General features: G+C 52.3%; 2 protein-coding genes across 3 annotated transcripts in view; one reads left to right on the forward strand and one right to left on the reverse strand.

Moving 5' to 3' along the window:
- The window catches only part of LOXL2 (lysyl oxidase like 2), a 29,302-nt gene extending 15,464 nt beyond the window's left edge, over window positions 1-13,838 (forward strand). Inside the window, exons 5-14 of the mRNA XM_034070382.1 lie at window positions 1,267-1,489; window positions 1,846-2,029; window positions 3,145-3,296; window positions 3,651-3,818; window positions 5,391-5,556; window positions 5,642-5,885; window positions 7,472-7,587; window positions 8,066-8,202; window positions 8,997-9,108; window positions 10,478-13,838. Coding sequence (XP_033926273.1) covers window positions 1,267-1,489; window positions 1,846-2,029; window positions 3,145-3,296; window positions 3,651-3,818; window positions 5,391-5,556; window positions 5,642-5,885; window positions 7,472-7,587; window positions 8,066-8,202; window positions 8,997-9,108; window positions 10,478-10,557 — 1,582 coding nt within the window. The 3' untranslated portion in view covers window positions 10,558-13,838. The remainder of the gene's footprint in view (window positions 1-1,266; window positions 1,490-1,845; window positions 2,030-3,144; window positions 3,297-3,650; window positions 3,819-5,390; window positions 5,557-5,641; window positions 5,886-7,471; window positions 7,588-8,065; window positions 8,203-8,996; window positions 9,109-10,477) is intronic.
- On the reverse strand, window positions 10,815-20,081 carry R3HCC1 (R3H domain and coiled-coil containing 1). 2 transcript variants are annotated; one of them, XM_034070383.1, is made up of 8 exons: window positions 20,027-20,081; window positions 19,371-19,493; window positions 18,447-18,584; window positions 16,833-18,012; window positions 16,451-16,623; window positions 15,435-15,505; window positions 14,513-14,608; window positions 10,815-12,792 (listed from the first exon to the last, which is right to left on the reverse strand). In XM_034070383.1, the coding sequence occupies exons 2-8, from the start codon at window positions 19,463-19,465 to the stop codon at window positions 12,644-12,646; spliced, it is 1,902 nt and encodes a 633-aa protein (XP_033926274.1). In that variant the 5' UTR covers window positions 19,466-19,493; window positions 20,027-20,081; the 3' UTR covers window positions 10,815-12,643. The 2 variants fall into 2 exon arrangements, with proteins under 2 accessions (XP_033926274.1, XP_033926275.1); XM_034070384.1 differs by having other exon boundaries at window positions 20,034-20,065.
- Window positions 20,082-20,856: the final 775 nt, after the last annotated feature.

Consider the following 20,856-nt stretch of genomic DNA (forward strand, 5'->3'; position numbering starts at 1 on the left):
CAGAACTGGGGGGCTGTTAATCCCTGCCACCCTCATGGTTGGGGTTCTCTCTGGCAAAGCCGGGATCTCAAAGGCTTTGGCAGGAGGTGGCAAGTCTGGCTCCTCTTCTGCCTCCCTGAGGCTGAAGGCAGCAACCGCAAAGGCTTGGAGAGCACCTCAAGGGTAAAGACTTTGTGCTCCCAGCCCTGTGAGGAGTTCCTTGTGTTTGGGTGAGTTTTCCCAGTGTGAATGTGGCAGTGCTTGGTTTTGTGCTGCCAGAGTCCTCTCGGATGCCGTCTTCCATTGCAAGGCTCCTTTAGCTAAAGCTGCAGCCCCTTCCTGCAGCCCTTGGGCTCAGTCTGGGGCTCTGATTAAAGCTCATGTGAGGAAGGTCCCTGCCTCCTCACCAGCAGGAATGATTTAGACTCCAGCGTGACTGCTCCCTTACACCTCTGCTCTGAGCAGCGCTGCCCTTGGCTTACACCAAGGCGGGGGAGAGAGGGTGCAGCCTTTCTGTGTTAAAAGGGGATGAACAAGGATGCCCTGGGTCTCTGTCTGCACAAATCAGTGCTATTCCACTCCTTATCCCAGGGAAACGAGGTGGGGCTTTCTCCGGCCCTTTCTCCCCAGCCTACCACGGGCTGTTAATACCAACCAGATGTTAAAGCCTCCTGAAGTTTGCAGGATGAGGTCACTGCTATTATAAGGCATCCCCACAATGAGGGCTCGAAGGCAGGCTGTGGTTGTCTGCTTTGGAGCTCTCCTCACGTGTCTGCAGTGGGAAGTATTCCCTCAGGTTCCCACTTCCATACTGAGCACATGCAGGAGCACAGAGGGTGGTGGGGCAGAGCTGGCTTGTGCAGGGAGAGTACAGAGCAGTGGTGCTGGGCTGGATGCTTTCCAGGGTACCACACATGTCAAAAAGCCATGGAAGCCTCTTCCCTGGGGCTGCTGGAGCTCAGCACTGAGGTCCCACTTGAGCATCAACTGCTCTGGATGGCAGAGCAAGGGGGCAGATTTGGGCACTGTTTGCCCACTGCCTTTGAATGAGCTGATTTCTGGCCTGTGCATGGTGCAGGGAACTTCATTATGTGCCTGTCATTGTTGCTCCAGCTTCCCTGTGGATTCATGCTCTGATCTTTAGCTGAAGGAGATGACCCCTTTACTCCCAGGTGACACTTTAACAGAGTCATTGTGGGCAGGAATGGATGAGCCTTCAAACAAGGCTGCTCAATCCCATCTCAGTGCAGCTCCTATGGGCTCCCTTTTCCCATCCGTTCCTTGCAGGATGTTTGCCAGCAGGAGGAAGCAGCTTTACTGGGCATACTCCATGGACTGCAGTGGGAACGAAGCTCACATCTCCAGCTGCAAACTGGGCAACCACCTCAATGTGGATGTGGAGAAGAACGCCACGTGTGACAATGGGATGCCTGCAGTCGTCAGCTGTGTCCCAGGCCGGGCCTTCGCCCCCAGCAGCCACAGTGGCTTCCGAAAAGCCTTCAGGCAGGAGGTGAGGAGATGCTCTGTTGTGCAACAGTGATGAGCTCATAGGCAGAAGGGTTGAATGAGCTCTGTGTGCTCAGCCCAGCACGGAGAGGGCTGAGTGTAGCACCAGAAGATGTGCAAAAGCCCTAGAAAATGACCCTGGAGTCAGTTTTCTCAGTGTGAGTGCAGAGGAAAGAGCTGTTTAACTTACAGCAAATGTTGTTTAGGTTGATGCTCAGGGCAGTATTCCAGTTGTAAGGGTTGATTTAAGGTGCCTCAGGGTAACACTTGCTGGGTCACAACGTGCCATAAGTAAGGGCTTTAGGAAAGGATGCTTTGGTCCTGGGCAGTGGGAACCCCTCCTCTGTCTGTGTCTTCCAGCAACCACTGGTGAGGCTGAAAGGAGGAGCCAACACTGGCGAGGGCCGAGTGGAAGTGCTGAAGAATGGGGAATGGGGAACAGTTTGTGATGACAACTGGAACCTGGTGTCAGCCAGTGTGGTGTGCCGGGAGCTGGGCTTCGGCAGTGCCAAGGAGGCCATAACAGGAGCCAGGCTTGGGCAAGGTAAGGCCTCCTAGGGAATATCCATCCAGCCTCTTTTTGCTTCTTCCTCATTAAAATCCTGTTTGTGGTCTGCATCTGGGAACGCTGACATTGACCCAGTCATTCTGCAAGCCACCGAACAGTTGGAGCAGGAGGAATGCCTTGATGCTGACCGGAGTTGGAGGGTGATGCCCCAGGAATGCAGCATGGATCCAGCCTCACATTTCCCACTGAAATAGCCCAGCAAAGTCATCCCAATGGAATGCCAAAGCAAGAGGGCAGGGCCATGGTGCTGAGCCACTAACCTGGGCACATCTCATCTTTGGGGGAAGTTCTTTTAGGCCATGGGGGCAGGAAGTGCTGCTTGCAATCCAAGTTGTATTCCCTCCCATGTCCTTCCCTTTAGGATCAGGAGTGGATTATGTGTATTCCAGGCAAGACTCTGGTTGCTCTTTGTGATGAAGATCATCTGCTGGAGCCTCTGATTCATCCCCCAAGAATCCCTTTCTGACCAGCTTTGGAAATGGGACCTCATTGCTTTACAGGCAGGATTCATCCCATGTGCCCCTCTCCTCATGCTGGTTCTCTTGGGGAGAAGCAGCAGTTTTCTGATGCCATTTGTCCAAAGAGGATCTAGGTTATTCCCTTTGGCTCCCAACATGAGGCCGTTCTCTGTGGTATGGAATGATGCTTGCTCCTGTTCACATCAGCAGTGTTGGAGCCGGTAGCACAAACCTGCCCTGAGCTGTTCCTCTCCCTCCTCACTCATCCCTGTGCTGCTGTTGTCCCATTTTGTCCCATTTAAATGTCAGGCCTTGATTGGGAGCAGATTCCCACTCACGACCCCAGCCAGAAGGATTCCTGCAGCTGAGGTTTGTGACTTCTGGAACAATGGAAAGTTTTGGCTTTTCCTGCAGCTTTTTGGTGCTCAAGCCCCAGGGATGCTGGAAGGAATTTAATGGTAAAATCAGGACTTTTATCCTGCAGCTTTTTGCTGGATTTGTACAAGAAATGCCTGGAATGTTTTCAGGATTACTGTGCTCTGATGCCTGCACTGTGCTACCGGCCGGCACTGGGTATTCACCATGCAGCAGCATGGGCAGAAGGTTAAACCTCTCTTTCCCTTTCTTCCCAAGGCATGGGTCCAATCCACCTAAATGAAATAGACTGCACTGGCTTTGAGAAGTCAGTCACAGACTGCAAGTTCAACATGGAGTCCCAGGGCTGTAACCATGAAGAAGATGCTGCTGTGAGATGCAACGTCCCAGCAATGGGCTTCCAGAATCAGGTGAGAAACCAAGCGATCCAGATGGGAGTGAGCATGGTGCCATGTGTCCAACCCGGAGCATCATCTGCCCTCCCTCACTATGCAGGAACCATTTCACCTAAGCTGTGATTTTCACGTTGCATTGTATTGGCCAGGAGGGCAAGGAGGGTGATGCTCACTTTCTGTACTGAGCTTTGAGCTCCTCCAAGCTCAACAGAGGCTGACTGGGTGAAGCAAGCACCGCTTTGGCTGCAGTCAATGCAAGCCAATAACACCAGTGCCCATCCCTGTGGTGATGGGAGCTGGAAGCAGGGTTCTGGTCTCTGTGCCCATGAGTTGTGCTGGTTCCCATGTGTGCTCTGTTGTGCCCTGCAGCTGCGGCTGAGCGGCGGCCGCAACCCCTACGAGGGCCGGGTGGAGGTGCTGGCGGAGCGCAATGGGACCCTGCGCTGGGGCACAGTGTGCAGCGAGAACTGGAGCACGGTGGAGGCCATGGTGGTGTGCAGGCAGCTGGGGCTGGGCTTCGCCAGCCATGCCTTCCAGGTGAGCCCCTGCCCTCTCTGTGGGTGCTGGGATCGGTGTGCTCGGCTGGGGATGCTGCAGGAGGGGGAATGGAGCAAAACACCACAAATCACAGCCTTTCACTTCAGGGCATTATCTAGAGAGGTCCTGAAGGTTAAACCTCATCCACAGCAGCCCCTGGGTGGAATATGGAGCAGAAGCTGTGGCAAAGCTGTTTTCACAGCTCAGATTTCCTGGGAATCCTGACTCCCTTATCAGTGGTTGGGCTGTGGTTCCAGGTGGTTTCTTGGCCTTGCCTGAACCATCAGGGAGTTGAACTCCTCAGGCTGCCTGATGCGTGGGAGCTGAGTTTAAGCTGGTGTCAGATCACTTGAAACCAGTTGTAAGCTGGGTCCAGGAGGACACACGGGGCTCATGGGCAGGCTGATTCCAACTGGTTTAAGCATTCTCCATTGCCAGAGGGGATGTGCGGGTCCAGGCAGGGGTTGGTGCAGGAGGCTGCAGGCACTGTTGTAGTGATGTCCATGCACACCCTGCTTCCTCCAGCTGATCCTGTGTGTAGATGCCAAGCAGACACAAGGGCTGAGGAGAGGCACGTCCCTGCAGTACAGCCTCTCCAGCCGCCTGCCTCTATTGACACAGCCTCAAGAGGCCAGCGAGGAACAAGACGTTTTTTCCTCTGGTTGAGGCTGCTGGTATTTAGGGCAGAAAAAGCCCTTCTGTGTTATCCAGGCTGCAGCAGCCCCGGGAGCATAAAGCTACACTGTGTGGAACAGGGCAGCCCTGTGTGCGGGTGTGCAAAGGGCTGCTGCTGGGGTTGCCAACCAGGCTGCTGCAATGGGAGCGGTCCTATGGAGGGGTTTCTCTTCCTGGAAACGTGCTCTGACACCAGCAGAGCTGAGGGATGTTTTCTCCTTTCCTTCCTCCCTGTATCCCAAGCTGTGCGATTGCAGCATCCTCAGGGTTTGGATGTTGGGAGTTAATGTCCTGTTATTCCCATCATTATGGAGAGCTGGGTGATGGAGATGAGGGTTTGAGCATCACTGAATCCCCATTGAAACCAGGAGGTTTAGGAAACCCTCTTAGTCCTGGTTCCCCTCAAATGCCTTGTTTCCAGTGGCATTCCAGCATGGCTGTGGATGCTGCCTCCTCTCCTGTGCAAGCAGGCACTGGTATTACTCATGGCCAAGTGCACAGATGTCACTAGACAGATGTGCTTTGATTGCTGGGCATCTATCCCAAAGCACAGCCTAAACAGCTTAGAACAGCCCAAGGATGAAAGCATCATGGTGTAAAAGTGAGTTTACAGCTGGATTAAAACCAAAGAGAGACTTAAACCAGCTCAGACACAGTGTTTGCTTAACACTGGGCAGGGCAGGGCACATGGCACTGGGATTAAACCCCAGTCTTCTGCTTAAACAGACCTGGGCTCATCCCCCAAGTTACTCTTCCCTGCCTCAGCATCCTTTGGCATCATCTGTCTCCTTGTGTGCTCTTGCACCTCTCTTCCCTGGAGGGAGCCTGCGAGGTACAGGGGAGGATCCAGCAGTCCCAAAGCACCGAAGAGGGGGTGAAATTCCTTGTTCTTCCCAGGAAACCTGGTACTGGCATGGGGACATCAGCGCCGACAACGTCGTCATGAGCGGTGTCAAGTGCTCGGGGACAGAGATGTCCCTGGCCCACTGCCGGCACGACGGAGCCCACGTCTCCTGCCCCAGAGGAGGAGGTCGCTTCGGGGCCGGAGTCTCCTGCTCAGAGAGTGAGTAATGGGGCTGGGGTTTCCTCTTAGCATCAGTAACCAGGGGGTCTGTGATGCACTGGGTAACCGCAGCCCTCCCTTCCAGCCGCCCCTGACCTGGTGCTGAATGCAGAGCTGGTGGAGCAGACGGCGTACCTGGAGGACCGGCCCATGTTCATGCTGCAGTGTGCCCTGGAGGAGAGCTGCCTGGCCAGCTCGGCCGCCAACACCTCCATCGCCTCGGGCTACCGCCGGCTCCTGCGCTTCTCCTCCCAGATCCACAACAACGGCCAGTCCGACTTCCGACCCAAGAACGGGCGCCACGCATGGGTCTGGCATGACTGCCACCGGTGGGTGCATGGGGAGACCCTGGCCATGCCCAAAGAGGGATCGGTTGTGGGAGCTGCAATGCTGGAGCGGTGATGTCAGCATCCCACAGACCCTGATAGTTGGAGCTATGGGTAGGAACTGGTGAATGAGCATAGATCCCAGCCTGGTTTGGGATGAAGGGACTTTAAAGCCCATCCAGCTCCATCCCTTGCCACGGGCAGGGACCCCTTCCATTGGAGCAGCTGCTCCAAGCCCCTGTGTCCAACCTGGCCTTGAGCACTGCCAGGGATGGGGCAGCCACAGCTTCTTTGGCCACCCTGTGCCAGCACCTCAGCACCCTCACAGGGAACAACTTCTGCCTTAGATCCAATGTAAATGTCCCCTGGTTCAGTTTGAACCCCAAATGTACGGGTTAAGATAAGATGGATGTGCAAGGGCAGTGTGTGCACACGCAGAGGAAGAGCATGGAACGATGCAGCCATCTGAGCTACCCCCTCACCTGGGAAAGGACTCGAGGATGCACTCAAATCCTGCATCTTTTAAACACATCTCAACTGTGCTTACACTGTGTGCAGCTGGGAGGTTGTTTGGGGCCTATTTGTGACAAGCAGGGAATTCACAGCCATAAAAGCATCAGTTTTGAGGGAGAAATGGACAATCTGAGCCAAAGTAAACCATGGGGAGGAAAGGGAGCTGGAACGCAGCCATCCAGATGCTTTGCTTCTGAACTGGTGGCTTGTTACAAGGTTGATTCTCTCTAATGTGGGGTAAAAAGGAGCTGGGTCACTCCTGCCACTGGTGTCAGGCTTGGGTGCAATCAGCTGATGCTCAGGGCTCAGCTCTTTCTGGTCCTGGTGAGGTGCAGGTACCACTCCAGTGGGGCTGCTGCTTGGAGGCTGCTTCCCTGGCCCTGTTGGGATGGGCTGAGGGAACACTTGGGTACCACAAGGCTTCACTGAGCACGTTGCAGGCTGGGCACGTGGAGCTCTCTGGGACAGACCTGGCTGAGGAAGAGGCCGGGAGCCATCTGTGTGCTCTGAACTGGATCCTGTCTGCACGGGGGAGGATGAACTCAATTCCTCTTCAGTCTTTCCAGTCTGTAAACACCAGCGTGTAAACAGTCCTTGGAGTGATTCAGACATAGCTCAGGCCTGAGTCAGGACCTCAGCCTCGGGGCCTGCCTGCCCCAGCGCTGGGAGCTGCTGTGTGGTTGGCTTTAGAGGTGGGAGGAGAGCAGAGATGGGGCAGACCTGCAGCAGGGAGGGAACAGTGAGGAAATGCTGGCAGTGGCAGTTCCCTACATCCATGGGTATGGATGTGGTTAAGGGAAAGGCAGGAGGAGGTGAGAAGAAACCCACTCTAAAGAAGCTTTCTCCCTTTGCCTCCCTTCTCCTTCCTCTGTAAAGCTGTGCTGCTGCAATACTGGGAGCTGGGGTGTTGGAGCCATGATTATTCCTAGCACTGGGTTTGACTCTGGTGTGTCCCAGTGCAATGTCCCAGGGCCAGGACAGCTGTGCAGTGATTTAAGGACCTGCACTGCTCTATAGAGCTGGGGATTACAGGGATGCCTCTTTTCCCTAAGGATAACTCTGTCTGTGCCTTGCAGGCATTACCACAGCATGGAGGTGTTCACCCACTATGATCTGCTTAACCTCAATGGAACCAAGGTGGCTGAAGGGCACAAAGCCAGCTTCTGTCTGGAAGACACCGAATGTGAAGCAGGTAAATGCCAGAGCCACTTGTGCTGGGAGTTTCTTGCTGTCCCCATCGGGGTGAATGGCTTCAGAGGTGCTCTCACAGGCCTAAGCAGGGCTTGAATGTGGCCTGACAGGAGCCAGAAACCAGTCCTGAGGTTATATAGGTATGGAGTGGTCTCTACAGGTGTATGAAGCCCTGAGGGCTCCATATGCTCCGTACACCCCTATTCTGAGCTGCTCTAAATAGCCAAGGGTGTGTGTTCAGCTTCCAAAATGCACCCCTGGGTGATGGGTGATGAGGGATGAAGGCGGCCGCTCCTCCCCTGCAGCTCAATGGTCCAGCTATGGCAGCACAAGACACCAGTGGCTCATCACTGAACGTGGAGCTGGAAAACAACTGCATCTTCCTCTGCTGTGCCTGCGGGTGGGAAATTCCCAGCCTGAGCTGTGGGGATGTGGCTTTGTGCCTCTGATTCTCTGTACCTCTGGCTCTGCTCCTTCAGATGTGCAGAAACAGTATGAATGTGCCAACTTTGGGGAGCAAGGCATCACCGTGGGGTGCTGGGACGTGTATCGGCACGACATCGACTGCCAGTGGATCGACATCACCGACATCCCACCAGGGGATTACCTCTTCCAGGTAGGAGCTGCTGCCGTTGCTTTTATCTTGCCCATGAGAGAGGAATACAACTGATTTAATGGGGCTATAAACCAGGCTGTGTGGGGCTTGGAGCGAGCTGCTCTAGTGGAAGGTGTCCCTGTCTGTGGCATCCAGAACTGGATGAGCTTTAAGGTCCTTTCCAACCCAAACCATTCCATGATTCTATGAAACTTCTGATTACAAGGAGATGATGTTCCCATACCTATAAGCCCTACCCACCAAGACAACAGCAATCCCATCCCCAAGTGAGAAATCACTTCTAACAACCGCATTAGGACATCCACATCCATCTAACACTTGATAGTCCTACACAATCCATGTGCAGCTACTGTGTTGTTAGCACACTGCATTCCATGTCACATTCTACACACCCACTGCAGGGTTGTGCTAAGCTTTTGAGCTGTTTGTAAGCAAAGCTCACTTCATGTGGGGATTAAATGGTGCTGTCGTGGTGCTCGCAGGAGTTAGGGCTGTGCCTCCAGTCTGCTCTGTGCAAGAGGGGGGAATTGTATGGGGAATTGTATGCTTCTGAAAAGAGCCATTTGAAATGCAGCAAATGCCAGAGTTCATTCTGTCTGCACTGCTCCAGTGTGAAATGAGGATGTACCTTGGTGCATGGTGGAAGGTGTGAGCTTCATCCGCCTTTAATGGAGCTGTTTGCATCCCCCTGCAAAATGAGTTAGGGTTTTTCTGTTAACAAGTATTATGGTGTCATGGGAAGTGTCCCCATGAGCCCATCTGCAAGAACTTTGTGTTCCTCTCCTCCTGCTCAGGTTGTCATCAACCCGAACTATGAGGTTGCTGAATCAGATTACTCGAACAACGTGATGAAATGCAGGAGCCGCTATGATGGGCAGCGCATCTGGATGTACAACTGCCACATAGGTGAGATTCCTTGGGCAGGGAATGCAGGGATCCCACTGCCTCCTCACCAGGAGTTCTCTGTGCTTCCATTGCAAGGTGTTTATGTGCTGGTTTATCACTTTGTGGGAGATAGAGCCCAAACAGAGGTGCTGTTTGCTGTAGGCTGTGCAAAGCAGACCCCACTCTGTCCCTGTTAGAGGCTGCATGGAGTAAGGCAGCAGGAGGGTTCAGTAGTGCTGCATCAGACAGGTTGCTGGAGCAGCAAGCACAGCACTGGTCAAGCTCTGGAAGAAAGGCCTCAGGCTTGGTAGAATGGGGAGAGCAGATGGTCCAGCTGAGTCCTTTCCATTGGGAAATGAGCACTTTTCCCTTCCAAGACCATCGGATGTAAGGAAAGCTCCTGTGCAGTCACAGAGCTTGTGCCCGGGTAGGTCCAGGCAAACAGCTCCACCTTCCTCCCAGGCTCAGGCTATTCTCAACCTGGGGCTCATGTTTAGACCCCAAAGCTTCTCTTTTCTTGCAGTGCAAACAAGAGCAGTGGAGAAGAGCTCCTGCTCGAGCCAGAAAATGCCCTCCTGGCCTTGGAATGGGAGGGAAAAGTGTGGAAATATCAAAGCCAAACCAGTTGGAATCTGCATTAATGTCAAGGCCAGTTAAAATGGAATTGAGGCTTTGTGAGATAAACTGTTTTTAACACAGAGATTAACAGCAAGTGCCTGCCACCCTCCCAGCAAAGCCAGCAGGGAAGGCAAGCTCCAGAGCTGGCTCCAGTCCTGCAAGGAATGTTTTTCCTGACAAAATTCCATGTCCCCACTGATTTTTCCTGTTAATTTGCTGGGTGTTTTTTCACAAGACGACTTCTCGTGTGTCGTGCTTCAGCTGTGACCTAGTTCTGCAAAGCCAAACCCACTTCACGTGGATGAGCAGGCACTTCAGTGGCCTTCAGCTGAGGCTCCAGCTCAGCTTGCAGGGATTTCTCTTTACAAATCAATGGATGTTGCTAATTGAGAAGCTAAAACTGAGGCATGGTCCTGTGGGAGAGGAGCCACCATCAGCCTCAAGGAGACCATTCCCAGGTCCTGCTCAGCATCACCTAGTTCTTCTAAGCAAGAAAAGTTTGCAGTGAATTGAGGGTAGTTTATGGTCTTCCTACTGCAATAAAAGCCAAGATCAAGGGCTCTTGGCTGGATTTAAATAGTAAATGGTAAAATTTAACTAATGCTTAAATTAATTCACCCAGGAAAATCTTTGTTCTTTTACGTCCTTGCTTTGAGCCCTTTGCTCCATGATGGCTGCAGCTTGCACAGAGCCCCTGTGCTCTCTGCTTCATGCTATGAGCTGCTTTGGGTGCCTCCTGCTCATCACTGTCCCCTTCCTGTGTGCTTCCCAGGTGGCTCTTTCAGCGATGAGACAGAGCAGAAGTTTGATCACTTCAGTGGACTCACAAACAACAAGGTGTCCACCCGATAGACGGGCAGCGCCTCCCACCCCACTATTTAAAGAAGCCAGGTTTCCCAAACCACTGCACACACACACGAATCAAGCAAACAATCAAACTCTGCATTAGCAAGGTAAATTATTTCCTACAGATGCCTTCCTCCCCGGGTTTAGGTGCTCAGACCACCACGTGCCTCCTGTAACTACCCCAGGTAGTTGGGAGCAGGCTGTTAGACTCGGCTCCGTATCTTCACCATTCCAAGCTTCGCCACAAAGACTTCTCCCTCCACTTTGCAGCACCATCTTTATTCAGAGACATAGGTCCAGGCTGCAGCAAGCACCAATTGGCTTTAGGTGCCAACTACCTAAATATGTCTTTACCATTCATTTTCCTCAAGGCATTAATCTTGGTATCTTTAAGCTCTTTGACTCAAGCTTGAACACTGTTGGCGCAAAGGCCTCCCCTGGCGACACTGCTTCTTGACTGATCCTCAGTGCTCCCATGAGAGGCCTTCTTCATTTTAGCAAAGAAATACAGGAAAGGAAAGAAATGGAGCAGCTTTTCTGAGCAGAACAGTGTAAAGCATCATTTAATACTGCAGTGAAACTCTTGTATTCAACAATCAACTCCCAACACAGTCTCGTAAGTGGAGCAGCTAATGCAGAACGGTCCTTCTGCAAGTGGATCAGGGCTCCATGAAGCTACACATCCCTTGGAACATCTCCAAGACTCTGCAGACCCAACGATGAGGCCGCTGGACACAATTTCCATTACACAGTAAGCTTTTCACCCCATAGATTCTACATACATCTGAATATTACCTTCTAAGCTGGATATTCACTCTGTTCTTTAAAGGATGCGTTTAGTTAAGGCATTGTATCATCACTACCTTACAGAGGTAACTTCATGGCTTTTCTCATCAGGGATCTGGACCTGTGCTGTCACAGACCCACCTGTGTAAGTTGACTTTAAAGGATTTGAACACTTGGTAAATTCACAATGGTGCTAAGTGTGTTCCTCTGTTTGTTTGAGGCCACACGTTGCTACAGATCTGCAGACACAGCTACTTGAATAAAAGCCTTTTACCCAGAACATGTTTTACATGCCATTTGTCTATTTCTACTCCATGAAAGTTTAGGGACTTGGTCACAATTCCTGGGACTGAAGATTTTTCTCTATACATACAAAAAAAACTTCTCTAAGTAACTGAATACTTAAAGCTGCCCTTTTCAATCCACAGGGGAATTGAAACTGGCTGCATCCAACTTGTGCTCCCCAAAACCTACCTCACAGGGATGTTGTGAGGCTTAAAGAATGCAGAAGGACTTTTGCTAATGCCTGTCAAGAGTATTTCTGTCATTTATTTATCCAGTGGCCCAGATGGTGGCATCCAGCCTACTGTAAGTTGGAAAACTCCATTTTGTTCTCAAGGTGCTGGACTGTGTAGCAAAAGCAGAGCCTGAGCTGTGTTGGATGCCCTACTGCTGCTGCCACAAGGTGTCTCACAGCATCTCCTACCACCAGGCTCTGGGAACATCAAAACTGTCAAGTTCTGGCTTCCTAATCAGTGTATAACTTGACTTGCTACCAGTGCAAGGCAGCAAGCACAGGCTCTCTACACACCATGTAAATAAGGAAATCCCTGAACCTCACTTGCATTCAACGCTTGTCATTTTGATGGGATACTATTTGAACAATAACATTAGAACAAAGTGTAAACATTAAACAGCTTTTTCTGACCCCTGCAGATGCTCTGCTCTTGCTTACAGCTCAGTTTTGGCCAACAAGATACAACTCCCTTCACCTAATGCTGCTTTTTAAGTACAGAGCAGGCTTTACTGTAAGCAGACTCCCTTTCTGCAAGTGGCCCAGTGTTAACAGACCCTTTGAATCTGAGTTCAGCAGCATGCTCTCCATAACAAAGAGCTAACAAAACCCCCACAGGGTTTGGCTTCAAGTGCAAGATCTCACTAATAGTAAACCTTTCCCCTTCCCAACCTCAGAAACGATGGTGCTAGTCCATAAGAGAACACCCCCCATGGTAACTCACTGTTCTGCATGCAGTTTAATATCACAGCCATGCTCTTCTATACAGCTATTTGTTTTAGCTGAGATGGTTTATTCCTCCTGGTCCAAGCTCTCTGGCAGGAGCAGGTCGGTGCCTGAGCCCTCCTGCTGCTTGTGCTTCAAGCCCAAGGCACGGGTCACCAGCCGCTTGGCCACCGCCGTGTCCGTCTGGGGTCTCTCTTTTGCCAAGTGAAGGAGCTCTAGGTACAAAAGGGTGAGAAACCATCAAGTTAGTGCTTGTTCAGGAACAGGCTGGGGGCTAACCCAGGGGCCTGGCAGACAGAAGGGCTGATGTCCATTTCCTTTGTTCCGTTACACATTTAGCCCAGGAGCATGAGCAACCATTCTAGGCATAGCCAGTAAATTGCCTTTCCTTTTAGCAAATACCCCTCCTGCTTTATACAGTCCAACCAAACAGAACCAAGTTTCTCCACACTTGGGGATGTGTGAGCTCAATTTAGACCAAGCAAACCAGCAGAAAGCACCAAGGGAAGAAAAATCTGCATTTCTTAAAGACGACCTGGCTACAGCAGATGCTTTGGGAAAGCCCTTGGCCACTAACTCCCAGTTACTGGTAGACGCGTGGCTTGCTCCAGTCTCACCTGACAAGAAATTAATACATCAAACCTTTGCCCAAGGCCAAAATCTCATGATTTCCTACTCATTTATTAGCAACTGGGTGCAAATCTATTATCCAAGTCAGTAATGAGGCGTGGCTTTCTCAGAGGGTTTCTTAGTAAAAGCAACAGGGGTAACTCCAAGCTTGGGAAATAAACCTGCCACTCTTTCTTAACAGGAACAAAGCAAAACACTAAAGATAAGAGACACTGTCAGCTAAAGAGCCAAATCTGTGTTTGGAAAATAACTGCTATTGAAATTGAACCCAAGAGTTTATAGATGATGTTCCCCAGGAGGAGTTTATAACCTGATTCAGAAGTGCTCCAGCACCAAGAATCAGTAAGATGGAGTGAAAAGAGATGCTGGGGAGTGTGTAAACCCAAATTGCATCCTTTGATGTGCCATTGAAATCTACCAGTCTTTAAAACTCAGGAAATTCCAACTGTGACAGTGTCCCTTGAACCCATTCATACAGAAACTTGTTTAACTGCAGTGTACTGGAGAAGTAACAGCATCATTGTACCTTCAGCAAAGTCTCTGCTGCTACCAGGTTCATGGCATTTCTTTACTGTGGCAAGTATAACTGATTACAATATGATTTTAAAAGGCAATAAAAGAAATAAACCAATGTTTATGGCTAAGCTTAACAATTCTTTTGCCTTCACCTGATACCGAATAAAATGACACCAACCACAAAAGGGCACTGTTGTTGCTTTGGTCTTCCTGTGCTCACAGCTACAGCTCCACCTCCCTGCTGCACACAACCCTTCACTTCAAGCTTCTCATGACAGAAGCAAATAACACAAGAAAGACTAAGCCTGAGTTCTAGCAGCCCACTTAGCTGAAGAGAGAACAAAAAGCAACAGGATTTGGTGCATTTTGCTTCAGTCCTGGTGTAGCAGAAGAAAAGGGACCAAAAATACACCCATAGGTAATAGCCGTAGCTCTCCTTCCTGTAAGCCATCTTGTGCTGCCAATTCATTCTTGTCATCACATCCACCCTTGCTGCTGCACATGGGCACAACCAGCATTGCTGAGGTAGGAAGTTTTACCAGGAATAGGATACAAGTTGGCTGCAAACACTGTTAAAAATACAAATTCATCTTCAGGCTTCTACTAAAGACTCCACACAACAGCTCCATGTCCTGCAGCGCCAATGAGGCTCTAAAACACCAACTAACACCAAGAAGTACAGCTCCTTAATATGTATTTCCCCATTTAACATGTCACAGTGACCACTCAGGATGTACAAGGTTGGTAAACCAAGGAATACTACTACTAATAATTAAAAGACTGACTTACTTGGTCTCTGAAGGGCCTTGATTTTGGACTGCTTTGTGGCATGGATCAATGGTCGGATCTTTAAAGCAGGATAACGTCGCCCTAGGGCTTGAGATGCTTCAGAGAACAAAGAGTGTTGAAATCAGCAAACTGAATATGGTAAAAAACAGTACGTGGTATAATAACAGTGAATAACCTGAGCTCCAGCAGCCACTGTGTTATCTCAAGCCTTGTGCTAAAAGAGCTAAGCTCATTCAGGTCACCTCAGGCTTACAGGAGCACAGAGAGAGTCCCATGAAAACACAGACATGTTTTAAGAGACAACTCTGATATTAGTAGACTAAATAAGAAGGAAGGTACAAGGAAGTTCTTCCCTGGATGAGCTTTAAGGTCTCTTCCAACACAAACCACTCTGTGATTCTAAATCCCAAGGAAAGGGTGTGAGCTTTGGGCCTGCTGGGTGCAACCATCTCTTGGGATGGCTCAGATCTGAGCTTGGCTGTTTGTCCCCAGGAAGGCAGGTTTGGCCGGAGGCTTGGTGGCTGCCCTGCGTGCCACCATGCTCAGGAGGTCACTGTACCCCAGGCAGGACTTTCTGTCTAGTTAAAGGAGGAATAAACCTGCAGGAGCAATGCAGATTCACTACTAGAAACACAGCACAAGTCACTCCCTATGCAAGAGGTGCCCTGGTGCCCATCCAAACCAGTTACAAACCTGCTGCTCTGGCAGAGCAGCGTTTCCACACCCACCACAGAATTCCAGCTTCTCCAGCTGGAAAAGCCTTTCAAGTTGGAAGCGTGTGGGAAGAACAACGCGATGAATCCCAACCGCCCTTGGCAACCCAAGTATAGGACTCAACACAGGTCAGTGCAGGGGCACTGTTGCCAAAGCAGAGACCTCAGCAGCTTCACAGGGCTCTTGAACATGAACCAAGTTACTTTACCTGTGGAGAGGCTGGAGAAGATGCCCAGGGCATGTGTATCATCAACCCATTGGATTTTGAACCCGCTCTCACTGAAATGAAGAGACAATGGAATGTTGCTGGTTAATGAGAGAAAAAACCACTCCCCACACACTAAAACCCATCAACCACCTTGAGCTAGCACAAGGACTGAAGTGTTTTCATGCAGGTAGATGGTGCTTTTCAAAGCACTACACATATGTGACACAAAGTGAAAGGAAAGGAGAACATCAGATGTGCCCCCTTCAAGGCCACAATGTGCAGTTACCCCCTCAGCTGCTCCCAGGAACTCTCATTTTCCCTCAGCCAAAAGCAATCTCCATTGCAGGCACTGCTCCATTGCAGCAAATGGAAATAGCACACGAGGGGAAACACACAGAGGAGCTTATTTAAAACATAAATCATGGCTGTTAAGGGATCTGCAGAGAGAAGAGCTCCCATCTGATCCACCAGGGATAGCAAGAAAGAAGGAGGATGGTGGTGGGAGGAAGACAACCTCCTGCAGACATCAAATCAGTTCAGAGCTGGACCTTTATCACTAACCAGGGCTGAACTTTGTTCTGCTCCTGATGCAGCGTCACTCCCTCAGGCACAAGGCTCTGTTCCCTGGATTCACATACTAAATCTGATCTCCAGCAGCAGAATCGAGCCCTTTTTCTTACATAAGCTTTTGCAAGCACGTAATTTCATTGTAATTTCATCCAGGCACCCAAGTGCAGGAACCAAGACACTCCTAGAAAGCACCTGAAGCCTCACTGATGCCTGTAGGAGTAAGTGCAAATACGGCTGCACGTAGCTAACCATGAGAGAGCCCTGAAGAACCAGCTGTGGTTTAAATCAGGCATGAACTGCAGGAAATGTCCTTTAAGGCACAGAAAGAGCCTGACACAAGGGCACGAAGGTGAAACAAAGATTCCAGCTCCATCAGGCTATCCCATTCAGCGTGAAGGCTGCTCCCTTCATGCCCCTGCTGTGCTCAGGCTCTCACAGATACTCACTGGAAGTCAGAGAACATTTCCACCAGGTCCTCTGTCTTCAGGGATGGGGAGAAGTCATAGATTTCAGTCACGTGGCCAAAATCCCCCTCGCTGACCTGGGCATCCCTGTAGCTGGAATAGTCTAAGCTGATCTTCTCGATGCTTACACTCTTCACAGTTAAATGACCCACAATCTGAGGGGATTAAAGAATAAAACCATTAAAAAGATGAGGTTTCACCCCAAAGAACAACCCGCCAGGTTCCACCTCGGTCCCTGCAAACCACTTCTGTGGCTCCCACCACCAGGCCCAGCCCCAGCACAGGGACTATTCCCATGCCCTGAGGCACAGCCTCAGCCCCATCCTTTCCCCACAGTCGCTCCCCATGGGTTGCAGAACACTACCTCTGCCAAGAGCTCTGTGGTACAGTCGTCCTCGAGGCTGCTCCTCCTCTGCACGGCCACGTCCTCCTCTCTGTCACCTGCAGGCATGTGAAGCTCATGCCACAGAGCATCGGCCAAGCACGAACCCTCCTTGTCCTCCCCTTCCACCACCGACTCCTTCCCACTGCGGCTCTGCACTGGAGCATCTGTCCCGTGCTCCGTCTGGTCCTCAGGAGATGGCTCAGCACCACACATGGGCTCAGCTGCAGGGAGAGGCTCATCTGGGGCTTCTGCAGGGTTCTGGCACTGGGCAACACTGGGGCACTCATCTTGGCTTTCCAGGTTGGAGGAACTCTTCCCTCCGTCCATGGTGCCGGCATTCAAGTCCTTGCACTGTTCTTCAGGCAGTGACACGACTCTGCTGCTCTCCAGGCCCTTGACAGTGGTGTGGCTCTCATCCTGGTTTTCCAGCACCAATGACCCTGCACTTGACTCTGCTTCAGCAGGGTCTGCACTGCAGTTACTGGCTGTAAGGGAGGAGGTTTTGGCACACTCCGATACACCGGCATTCCGGCTGCTTTGGTCTTCAGCTTGCACTTGGCACAGGATTTTGGTACCTTCTGGTGGAACAGTGTTGTCACAGCTCAAATCTTGCTCTTCTGCTTCAGTTGGGGGTTTATTGTGTACAGAAGAAAGGGAATCTGAACAGTCTTTACCCTGATCTTCCTGCCCAGAGAAATCCTCGTTGCTCTGTAACAATGGGACATCCCTAGGACATGGGGGACACTCAGCACTAGTACCTCCTGGAACGCACCCTTCACCAGGCTCCTCCTGCTCACCAACAGCCAAGGAGACATCACCTGAGCTTCCTTCACACCTGCCCAGCTCCTCCTGGGCACTCTCTTTGGGGCAGGGCTCTTCCTCCTGTGCCACATCCCTGCCAGCAGCCACCGGGTTCTCCTGCTCGCCCCATTCCTCCCTCTTGCGCATGGGCTTGGGCACATAGAGAGCTTTATCCGGCTTCCTCCTGGGCGGCCTCCTGATCCTGCCAGAGCCCACGGAGGCTCGAGGGTTGTCCCCATGCACGTCCCCAGGGTGCCGCAGCCGCCCCCCTCGGCTCCCCCGGCCCCACGGCTGCGGAGCCCGGGCTGGTCTCGGGGGGTTGGTGCTGGGTTTTTGGTCACTGGTTTCAGTGGGCAGCCTGGGAACAAGGGAACAGCAAGAGGTGAGCAGAGGAAACCAAGTAACATGGTGCGTGTAAAAGAGAGGAGGGAAAGCATCACATCCATGGCCAGTCAGCAGGTAGGGAAAAAAAAGTCATGGAATCAGCTGGGTTGGAAAAGACCTTCAAGATCATCCAATCCAGCACTGCCAAGGCCACCACTAACCCACGGCACTGAGATAAGGCCTCCCCTGAGCCTTATCTTCTTCAGACTAAACCTGCCCAGCTCCCTCAGCCACCCCTTATCACACTTGTGCTATTCTTGTGCAGAAGAGCCTTTGTTTCCTCAGTGCCTGGAGGATGCCATCAGACACCTCCTCTTTGAAGAGGGGCACCACACACCCACTTTGTGCTTGTAAGCTTAACCAAACCCTGTGCCCATGGAAAGAGAAGCACTGTTAGAGCTACTGCACCTTACAGCCGCGTGGCAGATCACTGTCCTCCTCCTCCAGCCTTCTCCCACTGAAAAGCTGTTCAACAGATCCATGCTTTCCACGGTCCGATGGATCAGGTACCTGAGGCGGCTGGACAGGGGAGGGAACAGGAGCACGCTGAAAGGAGAGAGGGGATCCAGGGCATCAGCAACTTGGAGGAAGGCAAAGGACAGGCACACAGCAAGGATTTATCAACCTCTCTTCCCAGGTCATTCCCAGAGTGGGGCTTAAATCCAAGCCCAAAAGCCAAGCAGGACATTCTGGTATAAAGGAGCCCAAACCCCCTCCTTATCCCAGATGTCTACATGAGCTTGCTTTGTATGCAGCAGTGGGAGCAACCGGACTTTGCCTGGGAATCCTAGTGCTGCCTGTGTCCATGGTGGGAGATCACCAGCGCAAGCTCCTGGGCCCATTCCACCCAGTCTGTGCTCCAGAAACCATCAACTATGAACACGACTGGATGAATACAGACCCCATTTGACTTCATTGCATTTAGTCATGTCCTTACAACTTCAGTTCTATTCCTCAGCATCCCACAGTGGGTGCCCCATCCCTGGCAGTGCTCAAGGCCAGGCTGGACACAGGGGCTTGGAGCAACCTGCTCTAGCTGCAGGTGTCCCTACCCATGGCAGGGGGTTGATGCTGCATGAAGGTGTATAATGAATGGTGTATAATGGTGTATAATGCACCCTTAATGGAGAAGGGCACAGGGCACAGCTCCCTAGTGATCTTTGCCCTGCAGGGATGCTCCGAGCCAGGCTGGACCCTCCAAACCCCACAGGCAGAGAACTGGTGTAAAGGAGGAGACAAGAGCCCCCACGTGCTGCTGTGTGTGCAGTGCCCTGTGCCACCACCCAGGGGTGCAGGACAGCATCACCCCTGCACCCCCAGCCCAGCACCCACCTGTGGAGCTGCCCCTGCAGCATGAAGCGCTCCAGCTCCTCCGTGATCCTGCCCACGAACTCATCCTCGTTGGGCGAGAGGAAAACCCCATCCATGCAGTGCAGCGCCAGTGTGGCAGCAGGTCTGGGGGGGGGACAGGGATGCATGGAGGCACCCACAGCAGCACCCAGGGGACCCTGCGGACCTCCCCTGCAGCTGCATGCATGCTCCCTGGTGCAGGCCTGCCCCGAACCAAGGCACCCTGCACCCCTAAACACCCCTGTGCACCCCCAAACACCCTTGTGCACCCCTAAACACCCCTGTGCACCCCCCAGCACTGCTGTGCACCCCTAAACACCCCTGTGCACCCCCCAGCACCGCCGTGCTCCTTCCCCAGGCACCCCAGCACAGAGCTGTTCTTTGCACGTTACCCCTTCCCCTGTGCACCCCGCTCCGGTCCCCGGGCCCCCTCAAGGCCTCAGGGACTCCTCAAGGCCTCAGGGACCTCTCAAGGCCTCAGGGACCCCCGGACACCCCCTCAGCCGCTCGGTTCCCCGTTACCCCCCGCTCCGCTCGCCGCTTTCCCCCGCACCCCCCCTCTTTCCTCACCCCCTCTCCCGTTCCGAGCCCCCTATTGCCCCCCCTGAACCCCCATTTCCCGGCCCCCCCCTCCTCACCGCTCACCGCCAGGCCCGGTCCCAACGGCAGCTGCCGAAGCTGCGCATGCGCCAGGCGAGGCCCCGCCCCCCCCCCCGGCAGACCCCACCCCTCCGCGGGATGCGGGTAGGGGGGAACCCGCAAACGATGAACACCCCGAAACCACCCTAAAACACCCCCAAAATACCCCAAAACACCCCACAAATACCCACAAACCACCCCAAGCTACCCCCAAAATATCCAAAAGTACCCAAACCACCCCAAAACCACCCCAAGTCCCCACCTTCACCCCAAATCAAACCCCAAACCAAACCCCAACCCTCCATCCTCCTGCAGGCACTTGTAGGGAGCCATCAGGTCCCCCCTGAGCCTTCTATTCTCCATCTGAACCCCCCACGTCCCTCAGCCATTCCCCATCTCTCTTGTGCTCCAGGCCCTGCTCCAGCTCCGTTCCCTTCCCTGGGCAATACTCACCTTTTCTCCTCATCACAAAGGTTCTTCCAGCCAAAATTCCCAAGTTTGAAGCCATTTCCTCTCCTTTCTTGGGCACACGGCAGCACAAAGCACTAAATGAGTCCAAATGATGCCAAGAGCTGGAGCTTGGGGGGGATAAACAGCACTTTGGGCTTGTTTCAGGTGAAGCCAATGAGCCTCACAGGTGCTCTGCATTTCTTGCTGATTTCTCTGTTTGCAGGGAGGGGGAGAGGCCTTTCTGCTGTGCAGGGAGCTTCAGGATGGCACAGACATGGCCCTGGCTGCTGTGTGTTTCACCAGGCCTGCAGCAAAACCCCTCTCTCAAGGCAAGCAGCTTGCAGGGAGCTGATGGGGGCTGCCCCCCTGCTGTTTCTGC

This window comes from Melopsittacus undulatus, chromosome 18 (genome assembly GCF_012275295.1).
Source record: "Melopsittacus undulatus isolate bMelUnd1 chromosome 18, bMelUnd1.mat.Z, whole genome shotgun sequence".
Classification (NCBI taxonomy): domain Eukaryota; kingdom Metazoa; phylum Chordata; class Aves; order Psittaciformes; family Psittaculidae; genus Melopsittacus; species Melopsittacus undulatus.

What these genes read in the sequence shown, in the direction of transcription:
- R3HCC1 (XM_034070383.1), bottom strand. Translation starts at nt 19,465, where the DNA reads ATGGATGGGGTTTTCCTCTCGCCCAACGAGGATGAGTTCGTGGGCAGG. An exon ending in CCACAGAGCTCTTGGCAGAG is followed by an intron (nt 16,624 to 16,832) that starts GTAGTGTTCTGC and finishes TAATCCCCTCAG; the next exon opens with ATTGTGGGTCATTTAACTGT. An exon ending in CAAGGCCCTTCAGAGACCAA is followed by an intron (nt 12,793 to 14,512) that starts GTAAGTCAGTCT and finishes TTTTGTACCTAG; the next exon opens with AGCTCCTTCACTTGGCAAAA.